This window comes from Ochotona princeps, chromosome 6, assembly GCF_030435755.1.
Source record: "Ochotona princeps isolate mOchPri1 chromosome 6, mOchPri1.hap1, whole genome shotgun sequence".
Taxonomy (NCBI): Eukaryota; Metazoa; Chordata; class Mammalia; order Lagomorpha; family Ochotonidae; genus Ochotona; species Ochotona princeps.
In genome coordinates, this window is record NC_080837.1 from 45,054,408 (window position 1) to 45,071,389 (window position 16,982).

The 16,982-nt window shown below is 43.0% G+C and overlaps 1 protein-coding gene and 2 non-coding genes across 5 annotated transcripts; all 3 read right to left on the reverse strand.

Annotated features, from left to right (window-relative positions):
• Positions 1 to 1,930: 1,930 nt before the first annotated feature.
• Positions 1,931 to 14,035, reverse strand: CCNB1IP1 (cyclin B1 interacting protein 1). 3 transcript variants are annotated; one of them, XM_058665357.1, is made up of 6 exons: positions 13,653 to 14,035; positions 11,355 to 11,433; positions 9,507 to 9,620; positions 5,153 to 5,484; positions 4,185 to 4,518; positions 1,931 to 2,761 (listed from the first exon to the last, which is right to left on the reverse strand). In XM_058665357.1, the coding sequence occupies exons 4-6, from the start codon at positions 5,447 to 5,449 to the stop codon at positions 2,559 to 2,561; spliced, it is 834 nt and encodes a 277-aa protein (XP_058521340.1). In that variant the 5' UTR covers positions 5,450 to 5,484; positions 9,507 to 9,620; positions 11,355 to 11,433; positions 13,653 to 14,035; the 3' UTR covers positions 1,931 to 2,558. The 3 variants fall into 3 exon arrangements, with proteins under 3 accessions (XP_058521340.1, XP_004584691.1, XP_058521339.1); XM_004584634.3 differs by lacking the exons at positions 9,507 to 9,620; positions 11,355 to 11,433; positions 13,653 to 14,035 and adding an exon at positions 8,489 to 8,561; XM_058665356.1 differs by lacking the exons at positions 9,507 to 9,620; positions 11,355 to 11,433; positions 13,653 to 14,035 and adding an exon at positions 7,213 to 7,281.
• On the reverse strand, positions 8,811 to 8,957 carry LOC118759369 (small nucleolar RNA SNORA79). The gene has a single exon (XR_004996161.2). It is a non-coding gene; the product is annotated as a small nucleolar RNA SNORA79 (small nucleolar RNA).
• LOC118759375 (small nucleolar RNA SNORD126) lies at positions 11,156 to 11,232 on the reverse strand. The gene has a single exon (XR_004996165.2). It is a non-coding gene; the product is annotated as a small nucleolar RNA SNORD126 (small nucleolar RNA).
• Positions 14,036 to 16,982: the final 2,947 nt, after the last annotated feature.

The window sequence follows — 16,982 nt, forward strand, 5'->3', positions numbered from 1 at the left end:
GCTGCAACAGCCAGTTGAGTAGATCCAGGCGCTTCATCTGAGTCTTCCATGCAGGTGCAGGATCCCAAGGACTTTGGTCCATCCTCCACTGCTTTCCCAGGCCACAGACAGGCAGCTGGATGGGCAGTGGAACAGACAGGACAAACACCAGCGCCCACATGGGAAGCTGAGGGCACAGGCAGAGGATTCGCTTGCTGCACCACTGTGCCGCCCCATACTAACTACTGCCCAAGAGTAGGCACAAGAGCACAAAAGGTACTTCCCAGTTGCTTATCAGATAAATCTTTCCCCCTTTTGTTTTTAAAAAAGGCAGAGTACACACACAGTCCCTCATTACAATTTATACTGTCGAGTTCCCCGTCTTTGTGGAAGCTGCAGAGGTCAGCATGTCTGGAATGCTATGGTTAAGCCTTGTCCTGGGAAAGCCACTGTCACAATCCTGCTATCTCCCTTGCCTTGAACATCTTGTGGAGTGTCTATAATTTAAAAAAAAAAAATTTTTTTTCTTTCTTTTGGGATCTCCCCAATTGAACTGCCAGACTCAACCTTAAGCATGAAGATAGAGGACAGAACAAGTCAATCAACCACCTCAGCTATATGTTGCCAGTGAAAAACTGGGCAAACGGAGCCTCTGTCAGTCAGTGGATTGTTCAATGACCTCATCATGCTTGGAATGGCAAGACTGGCAGCAATTCATAACTGGTGAACTATCAAAACCACTTCAGCAAGACCCTCAGAGCATGCTCCACATCAGGGACCTGGGGTGGGTGGGAGACTGGGTGGGGCTTCTCCCTTAATACCCCCTTTACCTCAGATACATGAAGGAAACAATGTGGAAATAATAATGTTACCCACTTAACTGTAGCCCTTGAATCTTTTTACCCTAATTAACTATGTAAAGATTGTCAAAAATAAAATTTTAAAATGGAAAAAAGCTTAATTTACTTATTGCAAAATCAGATATACAGAGAGAACAGAGGAAGATCTTCTGTCCAACGATTCACTCCCCAAGTGACAACAACCGGTGCTGAGCCGATCCAAAGCCAGGAGCCAGGTCTCCCACATGGTGCAGTGTCCCATGGCTTTGAGCCTTCCTCTACTGCTTTTCCAGGCCACAAGCAGGGAGCTGGATGGGAAGTGGTGCCGCTGGGATTAGAATCGATGCCCATATGGGATCCTGGCATGTTCAAGGTAGACTTTAGCCGCTAGGCCACCATGCCAGGCCCTAGTGTCTATAATTCTTAGTGTTTCTTTGTTAGTTGGATTTTTCTTAAAATTAATTTATTTTTATTGGAAAAGCAGTTATACAGAGATAAGGAGACAGAAAGATCTTCTACCTGTTAGTTCACTCCCCAAATGGCCAAATGGAAAGGGCTGGGTCAACCCAAAACCAGAACTCCATCTGGGTTTCCTACATGGTTATACCGGCCCAATACTTGGCCATTCTCTGATACCTCCCCAGGCATGTTTCAGCACATTTGCAGGGAGCAGAACTGAAGTGGAATAGCCAGGATTCGAACAGTGCTCATAAGGAAGCTGGTGTCCCAGCTCAACCCTATGCACCACAATGCCAGCCCCACTTTCTTAGTTTTAATTATAGCTTATTTGTATTTGAAGCCGATTCTGTGACCCTAACAAAAAAACAGGCCCCTGCCTGTGGCCTGGGAAAGCAACTTAGGATGGTCCAACCCTTTGGTACCCTGCACCCACATGGGAGACTCAGAAGCAGTTCCGGGCTCCTGGCATTGGATTGGCTCAGCTCTGGCTGTTGCGGTCCCTGGGGAGTGAATCAACGGATGAAAGATAATGGAGAAAAACAAGGAATAAAGCTTTTGGTAACATTATCTTAAAACCAAAAATATATTGGTTAAGTTTTCTATAACAAAAGTATATACCTAAAAAAGTAAATCCAAACAACAGCTGACATAAACAATTTTATTTAAAAATAACTGCAAATAAATGAATAAAAATAATTGTAAAAAAAAATCAACCTTACAAATTAGCATTATCAATGTGAATTATTTCAAATGCAAATAGGGACTGAACATAAATGCGTCAAATTATACTCTCATTCACTGACATAAGTGCATGAGTGCAAACAAATTACTGAAAGCACATAAATATACATATATATAAATCAATATGTAATCCACCATTTTCTGAGAACAAAATTTTCAAATGAATATATTGATAAATACCACAATATTGATATAAATGAACACTATTACATATTCACAATTGTAAAGCATAAATAGGATCCAAAGTGATAAGTAGAACACTAATACCTATATTCATATAAAGCCACAATTCAGTTAACAGTGAAAAAAAATAACAATAATGTCTTGTCTTCAATAGTGAAAACACAATAGTTCACAAGGAAATAAAGCAAACGGACTCTAAAGCATTTACCACAGGTAGAGTTTCTCACACATTGAAAATGGAAAGACAACTTCAAAGACTTAATAGCGCAGGAAGATTGCCGACTCCCTGTCTAGAATAAGGTCAATTTACTGGCCAAAACCACTGAAAGTGAATAGGGAGACATTCTATGAAGTGAACTAAATTCTTTTCACTTTGAAGGCCCTACTGGAGATCTGCTGCTGCTCTAGCTCATGGTTTGGAGAGTTGAAATTAAAAAAGCTGTTGCTGGGTTCAGGTGCTGTGGGAGAACCCACAAAGAATGGTCTGAAGTGAAAATCTCCATCACCACCACCCTGATTTCGACCTGGCGTATTGTCCACAGGAAATTTGGAGTTATTCCCTAGGGGGAAAAAAATGAGAATTTTAGCAACTACTTCCTCATAAATCATCAAAAAGAAAAAGTTATTCAATATATACTCTGAAAGACCTCAACTGCCATACAATGTACAAAGTATACTACTACTGCATAACAAAAACATCATGAGTATCTCCCACTCCTTCACCTGACCACAACATATATTATACTTTCTCCTGCCATTTTCAATGAGTCATTATCTCACCACCAAAATAAAGCTCAGAAAAGAAATACATTTTCATTAGAGCCAAAATGTAAAACACACAGAACCTGGCACTGCAGTCCACTGGCAAAAATCCTCGCCTTGCATTCACCAGGGATCCCATATGGGCACCGGTTTGTATCCCGGTTGTTACACTTCCCATCTAGCTCCCTGCTTTTGGTCTAGGAGATAGTGAAGGATGCTCAAAGCCTTGAGACCCTGCACCCATAAGGGAAACAAAGAAGAAGCTCCTGGCTTCTGATCAGTTCAGCTCCAACTGATGCAGCTGCTTAAGGTGTGAACCAGCAGATGGAAGATCTTTCCCTCTGTCTCTCCTTTCTGTAAATATGATTTCCTAGTAAAAATAAATATATCTTTAAATTAAACACAGAGGACTAGAGTTGTGGTACAGTGAGTTAAGCCACTGTCCACAATACTAACACACCATAAGAGCACTGGTTTGAGTCCCAGTTGCTAATGTGCCTGGGAAAAAGCAGGAAAGGGACCCCCATATCCATGCAGGAGATTTGGAAGAAGCTTGTGACTCCTGGCCTCAGCTTGACCCACCCCAGCCATTGCAGCCATCGGGCAATGAACCAAATATATAGAAGAGCTCTTTCTCTTTCTGAAACTGACTACTTCAAATAAAAATACACATCTTTAAAACAATAATTTTATTATTTTGTAGATTACTCTAGAGGAATCATCTATTATATATATTTACATTTATATGCACAAACACACAAGAATACTTCAAAAAAATCCATGGAGAAAAAAATTTCAAGCAGGGACTATTACTATTTTGTTATGTTAAGCTGCCACTTGCCAATGTCCCTTACTGAAGTGCCAGTTCAAGGCTGCTCTGCTCCAAAGCCAGCTTCCTGATAACACTCCTGGGAAGGCAGCAGAAGAGGGCTCAATTGTCTGGGCCACCATCACTCATGTGAGAGACCAGGATGCAGTTCCTGCCACCTGGCTTCAGCTTGGCCCAAACCAGACTACTGCAGCACTTGGGGAGTATATGGAAAATCTGCGTATCTGTCCTCCTCCTAGGTTAGCTGCATCTGGGGAGTATTTAGAAAATTTGCATATCTGTCTTCCTCCTAGGCTAGCTGGCTCACCCTCTCTTTCTGTTTCTTTCCTTTCAAATAAAAATAAGAACAATAAAAATAAGAACTAGATGAGATCTCACATGCCCCGTCTTACCTAATGGGAAGCCAAAAATGCCAGGCTGTGCAATCATGGATGGTTCCAGATTGCTTTCTTGGTTAGCAATAGTGATATTTCGTAATCTGAGGCTATCATAGAGGCCTTGGAGCTTCTGATACTGGCGATTGCGCTCCATCAGTTTCTCTGAGATATCACTGAACTTCTTCTTGTATTCTTCCAGCACTTTCTTCATGGAGGTGACCTCCCCTTTCATAGAGGTCAGTTCTACATCCTTGCTCTGTATTTGTTGGGTATATATCTTCTCCATCTGTTTCAGATGGCCCTCAGCCTTGCTGAAATTGTATTCCTGATAGAGACGCTCCTGATGTACCTGCCAAGAAGATTTTTAGAATAATGAGTACAAAGTTATATACAACACACTATGCAAACACAAAAGGAAATTAAAGATGCTTAGATAAGGGTAATATCAGTTTAACATTTAGAACCAAATTAAGCAGAAGTCAGGATATACAATATCACCTTCTTGTCACATACACTGTGTGCACCTCCTCTTAGGTATGGGGAAGACGTAGGACTAGACACACCAAAGGTGATGTTGCTTCAAGAGTATATTACCAGGGCAGGCTTGTGGCACAGGGGGTCAAACTACCACTTGCAATGCCTGCATTCCACAGCACAGTGCCAAGTGAAGTTTCAGCTTCTCTACTTGTGACCCAGCTCCCTGCGGGTGCACGTGCAACGGCAGTGAGAGATGGCCCTTTGTACACAGGCCAGGCACCTATGTGGAAGACCGGACAGTTACAAACTCCTGACTTTTGCCTTCTAACTGGCCCAGCTCCAGCCGTCAGGCCATTTGGGGAGTGAATGAATGGATGGGACATTTCTCTGTTCCCGTATCTGTAATTCTTTCTAACTAATTAAAAAAAAAAAAAAAGATATTTATCCACTTTCAGGAGTTCAATCTTAGTAGACAATAAGTTGTTAATGTAATAGTAAGTGCTAACCTGGTATGTCCAGAACGCCAGTGCGCGGGAACTAATGTCCAACACAATCTCCGGTCGCAGTCCTGCCAGCACCATAGCTTTGTATTCCTCTGAGGGACTGAGCTCCGTGCGGACAATATCTAGCTTCCCAGAAAGGGTACTGTTACAGGCAGGACAGATAGCTGGTGAGCGACTAAATTCTCCACTGCCATGCTGGTCACAGAAGATGTGAGAACAGGCCGTGACCCATGCATAACCTGAGAGTTTAATGCGACACTTGCGATAATTACACAGCAACATATCTTCACACAAAGACATAGTAGGATAGTGATTTCTCCAAGTTCTGAAGAGTCCTACAAAGAGGTAAATGAATGGGTCAAAGTGCAATGAAAAATAACAAATAAAACCTGCATGCTTTTGTTTTGCTATGGTAAGTGCAGTTATTATGATCAATCCATTATACTGATTTCAATTTCTCAAAAATACTAATTGTGCATCCTCTCTATGCAAAGCTCATGAAAAAATTAAGGAAAACATTAAAGACATAGTTGGTTCCAAACCTTTTTTGAAGATTTGTTTATTTTTTCCTACGACACAAACTTATGACTTGTTATTCTTCTTTTAAGACTTATAATTTTTATCAGAAAGGCAGATAAACAGAGAGAAGCAGATACAGAAAGATCTTCCAAGCCAGGAGCCAGGAGCCAGCTCCAAGTCTCCCACACGGGTGCAGGGTCCCAAGGCTTTGGGCTATTTACTGCTTTCCCAGGCCACAAGCAGGGAGCTGAATGGGAAGTGGAGCAGCCAGGATTAGAACCAGCACCCATATAGGATTGCTGGCGCACACAAGGCAAGGATTTAGTCTCGAAGCTACCACACCAGGCCCGGTTCCTAATCTTATTAAGGCCAGAAATAATAATGTCCTTGGAAAAAATGTTTAGGAACATTAACATTTCACAAATTTTAAAAAATGCTTTTTTCATTCTGTAATAACATCTGGGGTTGGTGTCATGGTTCTGGCTAATCCTATACCTCCAAGCCCTGGGATCCCATAGGGATACCAGTTTGTGTCCCAGCTGCTCCATTTCCCACTTGGCAGCGGTTTATGGCCCAAGTCCTTGAAACCCTGCAGCCTTGCCGGGAGGACCCAGAGGGCCTTGATGAGCTCAGCCCGGCTGTTGTGACTTCTGGGAAGTAACTAGCAAATGGAAGATCTTTTGTCTTTCCTCTCTGTAACTCTGCCTTTCCAATGAAAAAAAATCTGTAAAAATAAACAAATGCCCAATGTATCACCCATTCATTTTTTGTTAACTGTTTTAGTGTCATATCCCACGCTTAAACCTAAAACTCCACATTATGGACTTCAACCTTTTTTTTTCATGCCAAGATGTTAAGCTGCATTTTAAAACTTGTTTTCATATATACTGTTCTGAATCTTAACCCATTTTGCCCCCATTGAAAAACAGCAGCAAGCTACTAACATTTAATGGAAGCCGAGTTTACCCAAGTAAACCTATCGTGACACCTAAAAATATGCACAAAAACTTGGATGTTCATTTATTACTTTGTCTTACTCCAATGCTGACTCCACCTAAAACAATTGTGAAAATATCACCTAAAAGCAGCATAAGCTTTTCAAAAAGGGTTCAACTTTCCCAGAGCTCTACTGAACAAATAGGTAACAATGTTCTAAACAAACCAAAAAGAAATCATCAATTATATACCAAGAAAAAATATTGGCGTTTAACAGTGTCAGGGTCGCCGCCTGGATCCTAGGGGATGCCGACACCGACACCTTCATCCCCAATGTCAGCCTCCACAGGCAGGCCCTACCGGGCAGCATAAATAAAAAAGGGCACCGGAAAGGCATAAAAGCTGAAAATTTTTAAATCTGAGGCTCCTGTCGGGCAAAGCTATAACCAGTTCCAAATTTTCCACAGGACTGAGGAGTCAAGCTGCCTGGTTGAGGAAAAGTTCTAGAGACTTAAACCCACAGACTATCACATGCTAGAATTTCTGGCCCGTCCTCCGTTCCAGACAGAGAACAAAAGGAACAAATACACAAAAATAGAATACTTAACCTGAAGAGCAAAAAAGCGCGGGAAAACGCCGTTGCCTCCACGACGCCCGTGAGTCGCGCATGCGTCAACACTGACCACCCAGAGCGCATGTGCCGAGTGGCCCAGCAGCCTGACGGGTAGTAGGGGCGGGGTCGTCTCAGCCGCCATGGGTGTGCCTGCTCAGAGGCCGGCAGGTGCCCGCAAAGCCCTCAAAAGGCACAGTACCCTTTCTTTCCGTGCATCTTTTAAGGCGCTAGTCTTCTGCACTCAAAGGGGAGACAAAGCAGCATACTTTGGGTGCTAGAAGGTACTTGTCGTAGGGGAGCCAGGGAGTTCTGACCCCCAAGGCACAGGGCGGGAGGGAGGCACGGGGTCAAAAATGCTGAGATGCTTACAATGGACAGCACTGAGCATCACGTGCTAGTCTTTCCTTTGCATCCACCTAGCGAGGCCCTGGGAATTGCAGACACTGTATCACACTACATCTGGCACACTTTGCTTTTCTTCGCTTCTATAACTGTGTAATCTATTAAGACCTGTTGTAAGTTAAAAATGAAGCTGCCAGGGTGCTTCTGGGTCAGCACAAAACACTGCGTGGGACACCCACACCCAGTATCAGACTGCCAGGGTTCAAGTTTTGGCTCCCCTGCCAAATCCAGACTCCTCCTGTTATCATGCACCATGGGAGGCAGCAGGGATGGTTGGAGCTGGGTGCTTGCCTCCCATGTAGGAGACCTGGACTGAGTTCCCCGGATGGTTGGAGCTGGGTGCTTGCCTCCCATGTAGGAGACCTGGACTGAGTTCCCCACTCTGCCTTTGCAAGCCTCTCCCACTCTGAGAGTATTAGATACCAGTACCTTGTGCTTTTGAAATGTTCATTCCTTTATTTTAAATAGAGATCTTCCGTTCACTGACTCGCTCCCCAGATAATCACAACAAGCAGGTACAGGCCAAGCCAGGGCGACGAACCAGTAATTACAAGTGATTGCTGCCTCCCAGGCACATCAGCAGGAAGCTGGACCAGAGGCAGAGCAGCTGGGACTCCAGCTGGCACCCTGAAAAGGGATGCCAGTGTCAGGCGTTGGCTTGACCTGCTGTCCCACAATGCCTGCCCTACCGGGAAGCTTTTGTGCATATCTAGTCCTCACATTCTGCCTTGCCTTTAAAAGGATCCAGCATCATAATCAGACAAATGTAAGGGTAGTCAGATAGTTTAATGATCGGTATATACACTTTACATCAAGGTTAAGATCAAGGTAGAAGATAATAAAATTTACTCTTTTTGGTTGCCTCTTACATTTTTCCAAGTTCATTCTATAAAGCCGTTTCTGGTAAGACGTTAGCTTCCATCTTTCATTTGAAGAATCTTCTACCTTCACATTGTAAACAAACATATGTCTTAAAACTGCTCTGAAATATGTGTAAGCCCCTATAGAAAACTGAAGAAACATTAACATTTAAACATGAATAACTTCAGAGTATGTTTCAGCAACCCCCAGAACCACCCACAACTCTTTTGTAGTACCAGAAAGTGTTCTCTGTAACATGTATCCCCATGGCTTGCAATTTTTAAAAAAATCATTATTACATCTCTTAATCTAGAATCGCTACTTAAGTGTAATTGTTTGACTCCGCAAAAATCAGAAGGCACTAACGGACAGCCAACCCATCCCATGGTGCCCCGAGTGAAGACAAGCCAGCACTGCTGTGTGATGGACCAAAATCCCACTGCCCAAGGCTTCTAGCAGCGAGAGGAACGGCCATCAGAGCTGTCCCCAATCCTACTAAGAAACACATACACACAAAAATACCAAAGAACAAAAGCAGTAGGATGAACTGACCCAGCTAAACAAATGACAAATAAAATAGTACCCAAACCAAGATAATGACATAAAGATACACACGATAGCCCTGCTACCATAACTCGATACCTAAATTAGATTCAGGGATGCCAGAGATTAAAGTAACGAGGGGTAGGTCAACTGGGAAAGACACCAGCTATAAATTATAAATGCCAGAATTATAAATGCCAGAAACTGCCAGGTAGTACAAAGTCTAAAGTAAATACAATCAGATAAAACACCTAATTATGTATTCAGCATCTGCCATGTGTATTACAACATGCTAAGCCCCATTTATCAGATTTAATCATAAAGTAACTAAACTTTGAGTACCGTTGCCATCATCTTCTAAATAGGTATAGAACTGATTAAGCAGTACGTAGGTTAGACCCAGTTGAGATCTTGTCTAGAATATCTTTTACTACCATTACCTCAACATCTTCAAAAGGCTTCTCAGTCCCAGCAGAAGCTTACCATGAAACAAAGTGCACTCATCATTGATCGTAAATCCAAGCTTTGCAGGAGGGAAGAGGTCCAGATTGGTAAGGCAAGACTCATAGGTGATTCTGGTCTCTTGAAATTTCACTTCTACAAAAGATAACCAAAAGCTTTTTAAAAAGCATTTCAAGTGCTGACATTACTTTGCATTATTTGCTTTACTTGTATTTTTTACTCTCCCATCTATCCACTTCATTCCCTGCTGAAAATGCAGGCACAGGCAATGAGTACAAGGCTGTCCAAGTTGTGTCAAATGGTTTCTAAAAACAGCACATAAAGGAGCAAAATCAGAAAATACAGTTTGCAGCTGGTGGTGTGGTGCTGTGGCATGGTGACACCTGTGTCAAGGATGGCATCCTGTGACACCAGCACACCATGTATGGTTGCCAGTTCATGTCCTGGCTGCTCCACTTGTGATCCAAGTCCCTGCTAGCATGCCTAGGGAAGCAGCGGAGGATGGTCCAGATACTTGAACTCCTACAGACCTGGAAAAAGCTCCTGGCTTTTGCAGCCATTTAGGTCTTGAACCAGCTCCCTCTCCCCTGCTCTCTGTTTCTCTCCTGTTAAATCAGCCTTTCAAATAAATAATAAAATTTTAAGCAAAAATGTTAACAAAAATATAAGCAAATTCTAAAAATTACCACTATCATTTGATTATGCATGTGTGTTTCTCAAGCAAACATAAGCATATAAAAAGTTTTCCAGGGAGGCAGGAAATAATGTCACAGGCACAGCTGGTTAAGCTACCACTTGGGAATGCCAGCATTCCATTATCAAATTTTAAGTTCAAGTCCCTGGCTACTCTGCTTCCAATTCACCTCCCAGCTAACACTCCTGGGAAAGCATCAGAGGCTGGCCCAAGTACTTAGGTACCCACACACCCACTCTGGAGATCTGCAAACAGCTCCAGAATCCTGGTTTCCTGGTTCAGCTTGTCCTACACACTAAATCCTTATGGACATTTGAGGAGTGAACGAGCAGCTGCAAGATCTGTCTTCTCCCTCTGTCACTCTTTCAAACATGTAAATGCATCTTCCTCCATCCGCTGGTTCACTTCCCAAGCAGTTGCAACAGCCGGAGCCGAACTGAATTGACGCCAGGAGCCAGGAGCTTCTTCCAGGTCTCCCACAGCTTTGGGCCGTCCTCAACTGCTTTCCCAGGCCACAAGCAGGGAGCTGGATGGGAAGCAGAACAGCCAGACACGAACCGGCATACATATGAAATTCCATCACATGCAAGGTGAGGATTTAGCCACTAGGCCATCGCACTGGGCTCACAAACAAAATCTTTTTAAGTTAATGTATCATGAATATTATTCATTTACTGTTGCATTATAACATTCTATAACTGTTTTAACCATTTCTGCAATTCTAATCACACACACACACACAGACACACACAAATGTAGTGATTAGTTTAAAATAGCCTCACTGGTTGCGTAGATGTGAATAGATTGGTTGGCTGTACTTTTCCTATAGTTCTTGAATTTTTAGATGGAGAATTCTTCACTCTCATTCTATCTCAAAGAGACGAAATGTCATCTCAAAGAGATGAAGCACAACAAAATGTTGGCATCTAAAATTTAAGACTCCCAGGAAGAACTCCAAGTGTTTGCCCCTGCCTTTAGTCTGCTCAGAGCATGTGTTTAATCAGGGTCATCAGCTGAAACACGGACTGAACATGCATCTCATCATGGCAAACTGCATGACTGGTGAAGGGCAAACCACCGATGCCTCCCATCCCCCTTAGCTCTGACCTTTTCAACTAGCAACGTTCAGCCACTTAAATCTTGCAAGGTGAAAATGAAGATTTTGTTACACTTACCTCTGGTTTCAGATAAATCCAGCTGCTATCTAGGAATCAAAGTGAAGTGTAGGATCAATGAACCACCTAGTTAACATCTCTGGGGAGTAAATACACAATGGTTAGGATGATGACAACTCAGCAGGCATGCTCAAATTAAGTCACAAGAAACAAGGAACTACCGATTCTCTACCCAAATCCTCATGCAGTAATAATTTTTTTTTTTAATCTGGAGAATAAAATCACTAAACTATCACGGTCAACTTTGTATAAACCTAAGATCTGGATCCAAAAAAAAAAAAAAAAAAAAAAGCACACTAAATCCAATCACCTTCTAAAGGGCTTTAAAAGTTTAAACGCTTACAAAAAATCCAAAAATCCCCATGATTCAGACAAATGAAAAGGCAATATAAAATAATTATGTTTTTACAAAGTGTATTTCCAGTTCATCTCAGTCAATGCCAGTTGTATTTAATCTATAATCTTGGCAATTTTCCATTTTTCTAGTGACAATAAATTGGAAAAAAAAACTGCCCTTGACGCGAGGAAATTGTAAGCTTCATTTGGAACCCAAACCCACCACAAGATGGCAGTGTAGGAGCCTTTAATTTCCTCTTACCCGCTTGCATAGAATCTGAACTCTTAGATGAAACACATGAAGTATGCAGTCACCACTACAGGCAAGCTTCATTTCCTATTCTTTCTCTAGGTATCATCTATAATTTATTACATAATGATCATAAACTTAAGCTAAAAATATTACTATTATGCACCTTTTCATACAGCAGTGTGGAGATAAAAAAAAAATCTCTAATTCCAGACATCAGAAAGACTCCTGTACACAAAGTGGTACTGTAGTGATAATAAGCAAACAAGTAGCAGAGATCAAGATTAAGGGAAAGATGATCACTGACCAAGACTTCATGAGAAAAACAAGTGAGTCTTAAGTGTGCCTTAAAGTCACATGCCCAGTAAGTCAGACTAGTAGGGCTGGTTGATAGAAAAACTATGGAATAATGAAACTGAATTGTCACATACACACTGCTATAACAGGGACCACGTCAAAATTCACCCCTGATGTCCTCATGCAAGGGGCAAAGAAAGCAAAACTGTACACATCACTCCGACGTATTCAAGCACAGGTTCTTTGCAGCACTAGATCTTACGCCCATCAGCAACGCTACTGAACTGAGTAACAGCAGGCAAAGCTGAGATGTCTTAAGGACCTCAAATACAATCTAATTCTTGAACTCCTTCCTTGCCCGCAGTGGAATAACACTTCAACCTGAAAAATGTTTTCAGATCAGCGGCATGGAAGTTTAACCCGGACATAACGTCTATCCCGTATGTCTATTACCATGGACAAGAAGCAAGACAGTGTCAGTAGCTTGTACAGTTTTGTCAATGTCTACCTCAAAACCCCTAGACTCAAGTACTTGTCACAGGAGAATGATTGTAACAGGATAACTACTTTTCTACCTATCTCACAGAACCTAGAATGCAAACACACAAAGCTGAGCACAGAAATTCTGATGGTAAATACATGAGGCCGCTCAACGTGTGATGCTGCTGGCAGGATTCCAGTCATACTTCTGCTGGCATCACCCTCACACTGCAGTCATTTCATACCAAGTATTTTGTAAATTCTCCGCTCATTTTGCTCACTGTAGGCCCTAGGAACTGCAAAGCACTGAAGTCCACAGCTGAAAGCTACGCTGTACGTGAAGGGAGAGGTAATTCCGGCAGGAATAGACAAACTACAAATTTTTTTAAAGAAATGTTTTACTTATTTTTTATAATTTTTATTTGTAAATTTTTATAAATGTATTAATTTTTAAAATAAATTTTATTTATTTTTATTGGAAAGTCAGATATACAGAGAGGGAAGATCTTCCATCTGCTGATTCACTCCCCAAATGGCCACAACGGCCAAGGCTGAGCTGATCCGAACCGATCTGAAGCCAGGAGCCAGGAGCCTCTACCAGGTCTCCCACAGCTCTGGGTTAGTCCTCAGGGCAGCCAGGAAACAAATCAGGGCCCATATGGGATCCCAGCACGCACAAGGCAAGAACTTTAGCCACTAGGCTCCTGTGCCAGGCCCATAATCTACAAATTTTTATACTAAGTCAGATGCTTTCACCTTAAGACTGATGATCAGCCCATTTTACCTACTTCCATCCCAATCTATTCTGTGCCTAGCAATATGGGAAATAACAACTCCAAAAAAAAAAAAAAAACCCTCAAATCTTTTTAAACAGAAAAGGCACACAGGAGTAATGCAAAGATCCTAAGATCCTATCTTGGTCAAAATTCACATACCTGTCTTGTGGTCCATTTCCCACTAGCCCTTCCTCTTGACAACATCTGCATCCAAGCCCAAGTGATGCAGCGAGTCTGGGGATGCTCTGAAGGCTTTCACGGGGTAACATCTGGGCAGGTGCGTAAGGTGCTGACAACCTCCACTTTCCTCCTCAGTCAATTTCATCTTGAACCTGAAACAAAAGGAAAATAATACAGAACCTTGCATAAAAAAATTCTAACATGATCATGTGGCATAGTTTTCCTCTAGATGCTGGGGTCCGTGTAGTGGATGTGGGGGTCACGAAGGTGTGAAGAGTATTGTTCCATTGCAGGCAGGGCCACAAGGAATTTCCCACTGCATGGCAGGGCCCAGCGGATGTCTCTACAGGCACCTGAATGCAGCTCCACCTTCCTTTGCATGGACAACGGACCACCCTGCGGAAGAATTCTGTAATCCATTCAGGCTTTTTTTTTTTTTTTTTTTTTTTTTTTTTGCTGCTGGAGTTGGGTTTTTACTATCAATATGAGCTTGGAGGTTAATGTCAATAACAACAGCTTGCCAAAAGACCTTTTACTATTCTTGCTGTCTTGGCTGTCTGCATTGACCTTACTGCTAATGAAGGGATCTGTTTCGGGTTTCATTCTTTCCTTTATCTTTAGGTTCTTTGTGATACAAGATTGAGTTGTAGAATAAGAATTGTAGTAGGAACTTCTATTGGGTTTTTAGGTGAAACAAATGGCAGAATTATTCTTGGATACACCCACTTGACCACAGCGTCAAAAAGTCTGTCCCAGAGCTTCTGAGGGTTTCTGTATAAAGAGGACAGCTTTCTTGAATTGTCCATTATGACCATGAAATCGTAGGGGTCCACTTCTTTTCTACGCCTACTCCAGGCACCCTTCGAGTTTCGAATTTGGCTGGAGCTGGACTGCAGCATCCAGAATTAATTCTGCAGGATATTATTCTCAGAACAGAGTCCGACTTTCAATTCCCACCACTGACAGGTGTTTTAGCCAAGACTGTCTTCACCTCTCAGGACAGGAAAAACCCAGTAAAAAAAAACATGCAAGAAGTAAATGCAGGAAGGTCAGAAACTTGGGCTATCCATGCAGCACAGCCTAACTCAGCCCATTCCTTCACCCAAGCCCACTTCAGCTGAGGAGCTGGCATGGTAGCATAAACTATTAAGCATATATTAAGCCTCTACCTGTGGTGCCAGCATCCCATATTGGTGCTCCATGTCCAATTCACCATGCTAATGAAAAGAGGATGGCTCAAGTGCTTGGATCCCTGCACCCAAATGGGAGACCCAGAAGGTTCAGGCTCCTGGCTTCAGACCTGCCCCCCTCTTTGTTGGGCCATTTGGGGAATAAACTGGCAGATGGGGCCCGATGTGATAGCATAATGGTTAAGGTCCTTGCCTTGAACGTGCCAGGATCCCATATGGGTGCCGGTTCTAATCCCGGTGGCTCCACTTCCCATCCAGCTTCCTGCTTGTGGCCTGGGAAAGCAGTTGCGGACAGCCCAAAGCCTTGGGACCCTGCACCCAGATGGGAGACCAGGAAGAAGCTCCTGGCTTCGATTTGGCTCAGCGAACACCTGGGGAGTGAATCAACAGACAGAAAGATTCTCCTCTGTGTCTCTCCTCCCCCTCCTTCATTTGCAATAAAAATCTATCTTAAAAAACATTCTTAAAAAAAATACATGCTTTGGGCTCGGCGGCATGGCCTAGCAGCTAAGGTCCTCGCCTTGAACGCCCCGGGATCCCATATGGGCGCCGGTTCTAATCCTGGCAGCTCCACTTCCCATCCAGCTCCCTGCTTGTGGCCTGAGAAAACAGTCGAGGACGGCCCAATGCTTTGGAGACCCAGAAGAGGTTCCTGGTTCCCGGCTTCGGATAGGCGCAGCACCGGCCATTGCGGCTCACTTGGGGACAGAAGATCTTCCTCTCTGTATATCTGACTTTGTAATAAAAGTAAATAAATCTTTAAAAAAAAAATACATGCTTTAAAAAAAATACATGCTTTCCCTTCTTTCACTCACCCTAATGTACTCTAAATTTATGAGATATGTATTCTAATACATACTTGAAAGAATCACAGAAGAGATCTTCCATTCACTTGTTCACTCTCCGTATTTAAGCTAAGACCTAATATTTATTTGTTAGGTTCTTGCCTGTTACCTAAGAAGCATTTTAAGCACAGGCACAGCTTAAGAAAGTGGTATGGTCTGTTACCTTCCGTCCTCGGAGTCCATGCCTTGGGAGCCAGGAGAGTCGGCAGGAGAGCCAGCAAGCACGTGGGAGCTCAGGGGAACAAGTCCCTCCTGGGTGGGGAGTTTTAAGGGGCTTGAAAGGGGAGTGGTTATGCAAAACTGCCCTCCCCCTCAGGCGGCAAGGATTGCGTAGGCTGGGGAAGTGCGGTTTGAGCCAGAACTGCCTGCCCAAGTCCTAAGGCAGAATCAGCCACAAACTATGAGCCAGGAGTGTCGTCCAAATCTCTCATGTGGGTGACAGGCGCCCTAATACTTGGGCCATTTCCCACTGCTTTTCCCAGGCCATTAGCATGCAGCTGGATTCGAAGTACAAAGAACCAGTGCCCATGTGGGGAGCCAGCATTGCTGGCAGCTTTACCCACTACAACACCAGCGCCCCAACTTTACTTCTAAAAAGCAAAAGCATGCTTCTGTAGAGCCTGTTTGAATGCTGAGCCATGTGAATGCTGTTATCAAAAAAAAAAACATAACGCTTAGGAATTGCAATTACGGGAGGCCTACTAATATACTCAATTAACTGAAATTTTTCTACACTTTCTGTCTGTAAGGATGACCATCAAATCAATAAAAGAGAAAGACAGATATTCACTGAGATTATACTTGAGGCCACTAGGCAAAACTTAAAAAAAAAAAACAGACATCCAAAATATTTATTGCAAATAAATACAGCCCACTTCTAGAAGGTACGGAACATTCATCATGTGTTGATCAGTGCAGTTTTTTAGCAGCTGAACACTGGAAAGCTTGCTGCCTTTCCCAAGGCCATGAAGTGTGGCGCTGGAATTTGAGACAAGGCTTGAGCAAAGCAGCGATTCCCTGTTCTTTTTCAGTACATCTTCAGCTTTTTAAAGGCGCAATCACCACAGTTACAGCATTAAAATTAGAAATCCCTTTTAAGGCTCACTAAAATCTCCAGTCTTTCCTGCACAGAATGGTTTGTGCAAAACTAGGGGAAACGCAACATCCAATGCAGTTCCCACGAACCCTCTAAGAACCTGGGTCCCTGAGGATACTCCACAGTGAAATTAAAACGCACTGGCCTGGATTCAGTCTCCCAAGGTCAGCCTCACTCG

What these genes read in the sequence shown, in the direction of transcription:
- CCNB1IP1 (XM_058665356.1), bottom strand. Translation starts at nt 7,273, where the DNA reads ATGCGCGACTCACGGGCGTCGTGGAGGCAACGGCGTTTTCCCGCGCTT. An exon ending in CGCGCTTTTTTGCTCTTCAG is followed by an intron (nt 5,485 to 7,212) that starts GTTAAGTATTCT and finishes ACCTCTTTGTAG; the next exon opens with GACTCTTCAGAACTTGGAGA. An exon ending in CATTTTTGGCTTCCCATTAG is followed by an intron (nt 2,762 to 4,184) that starts GTAAGACGGGGC and finishes TTTTCCCCCTAG; the next exon opens with GGAATAACTCCAAATTTCCT.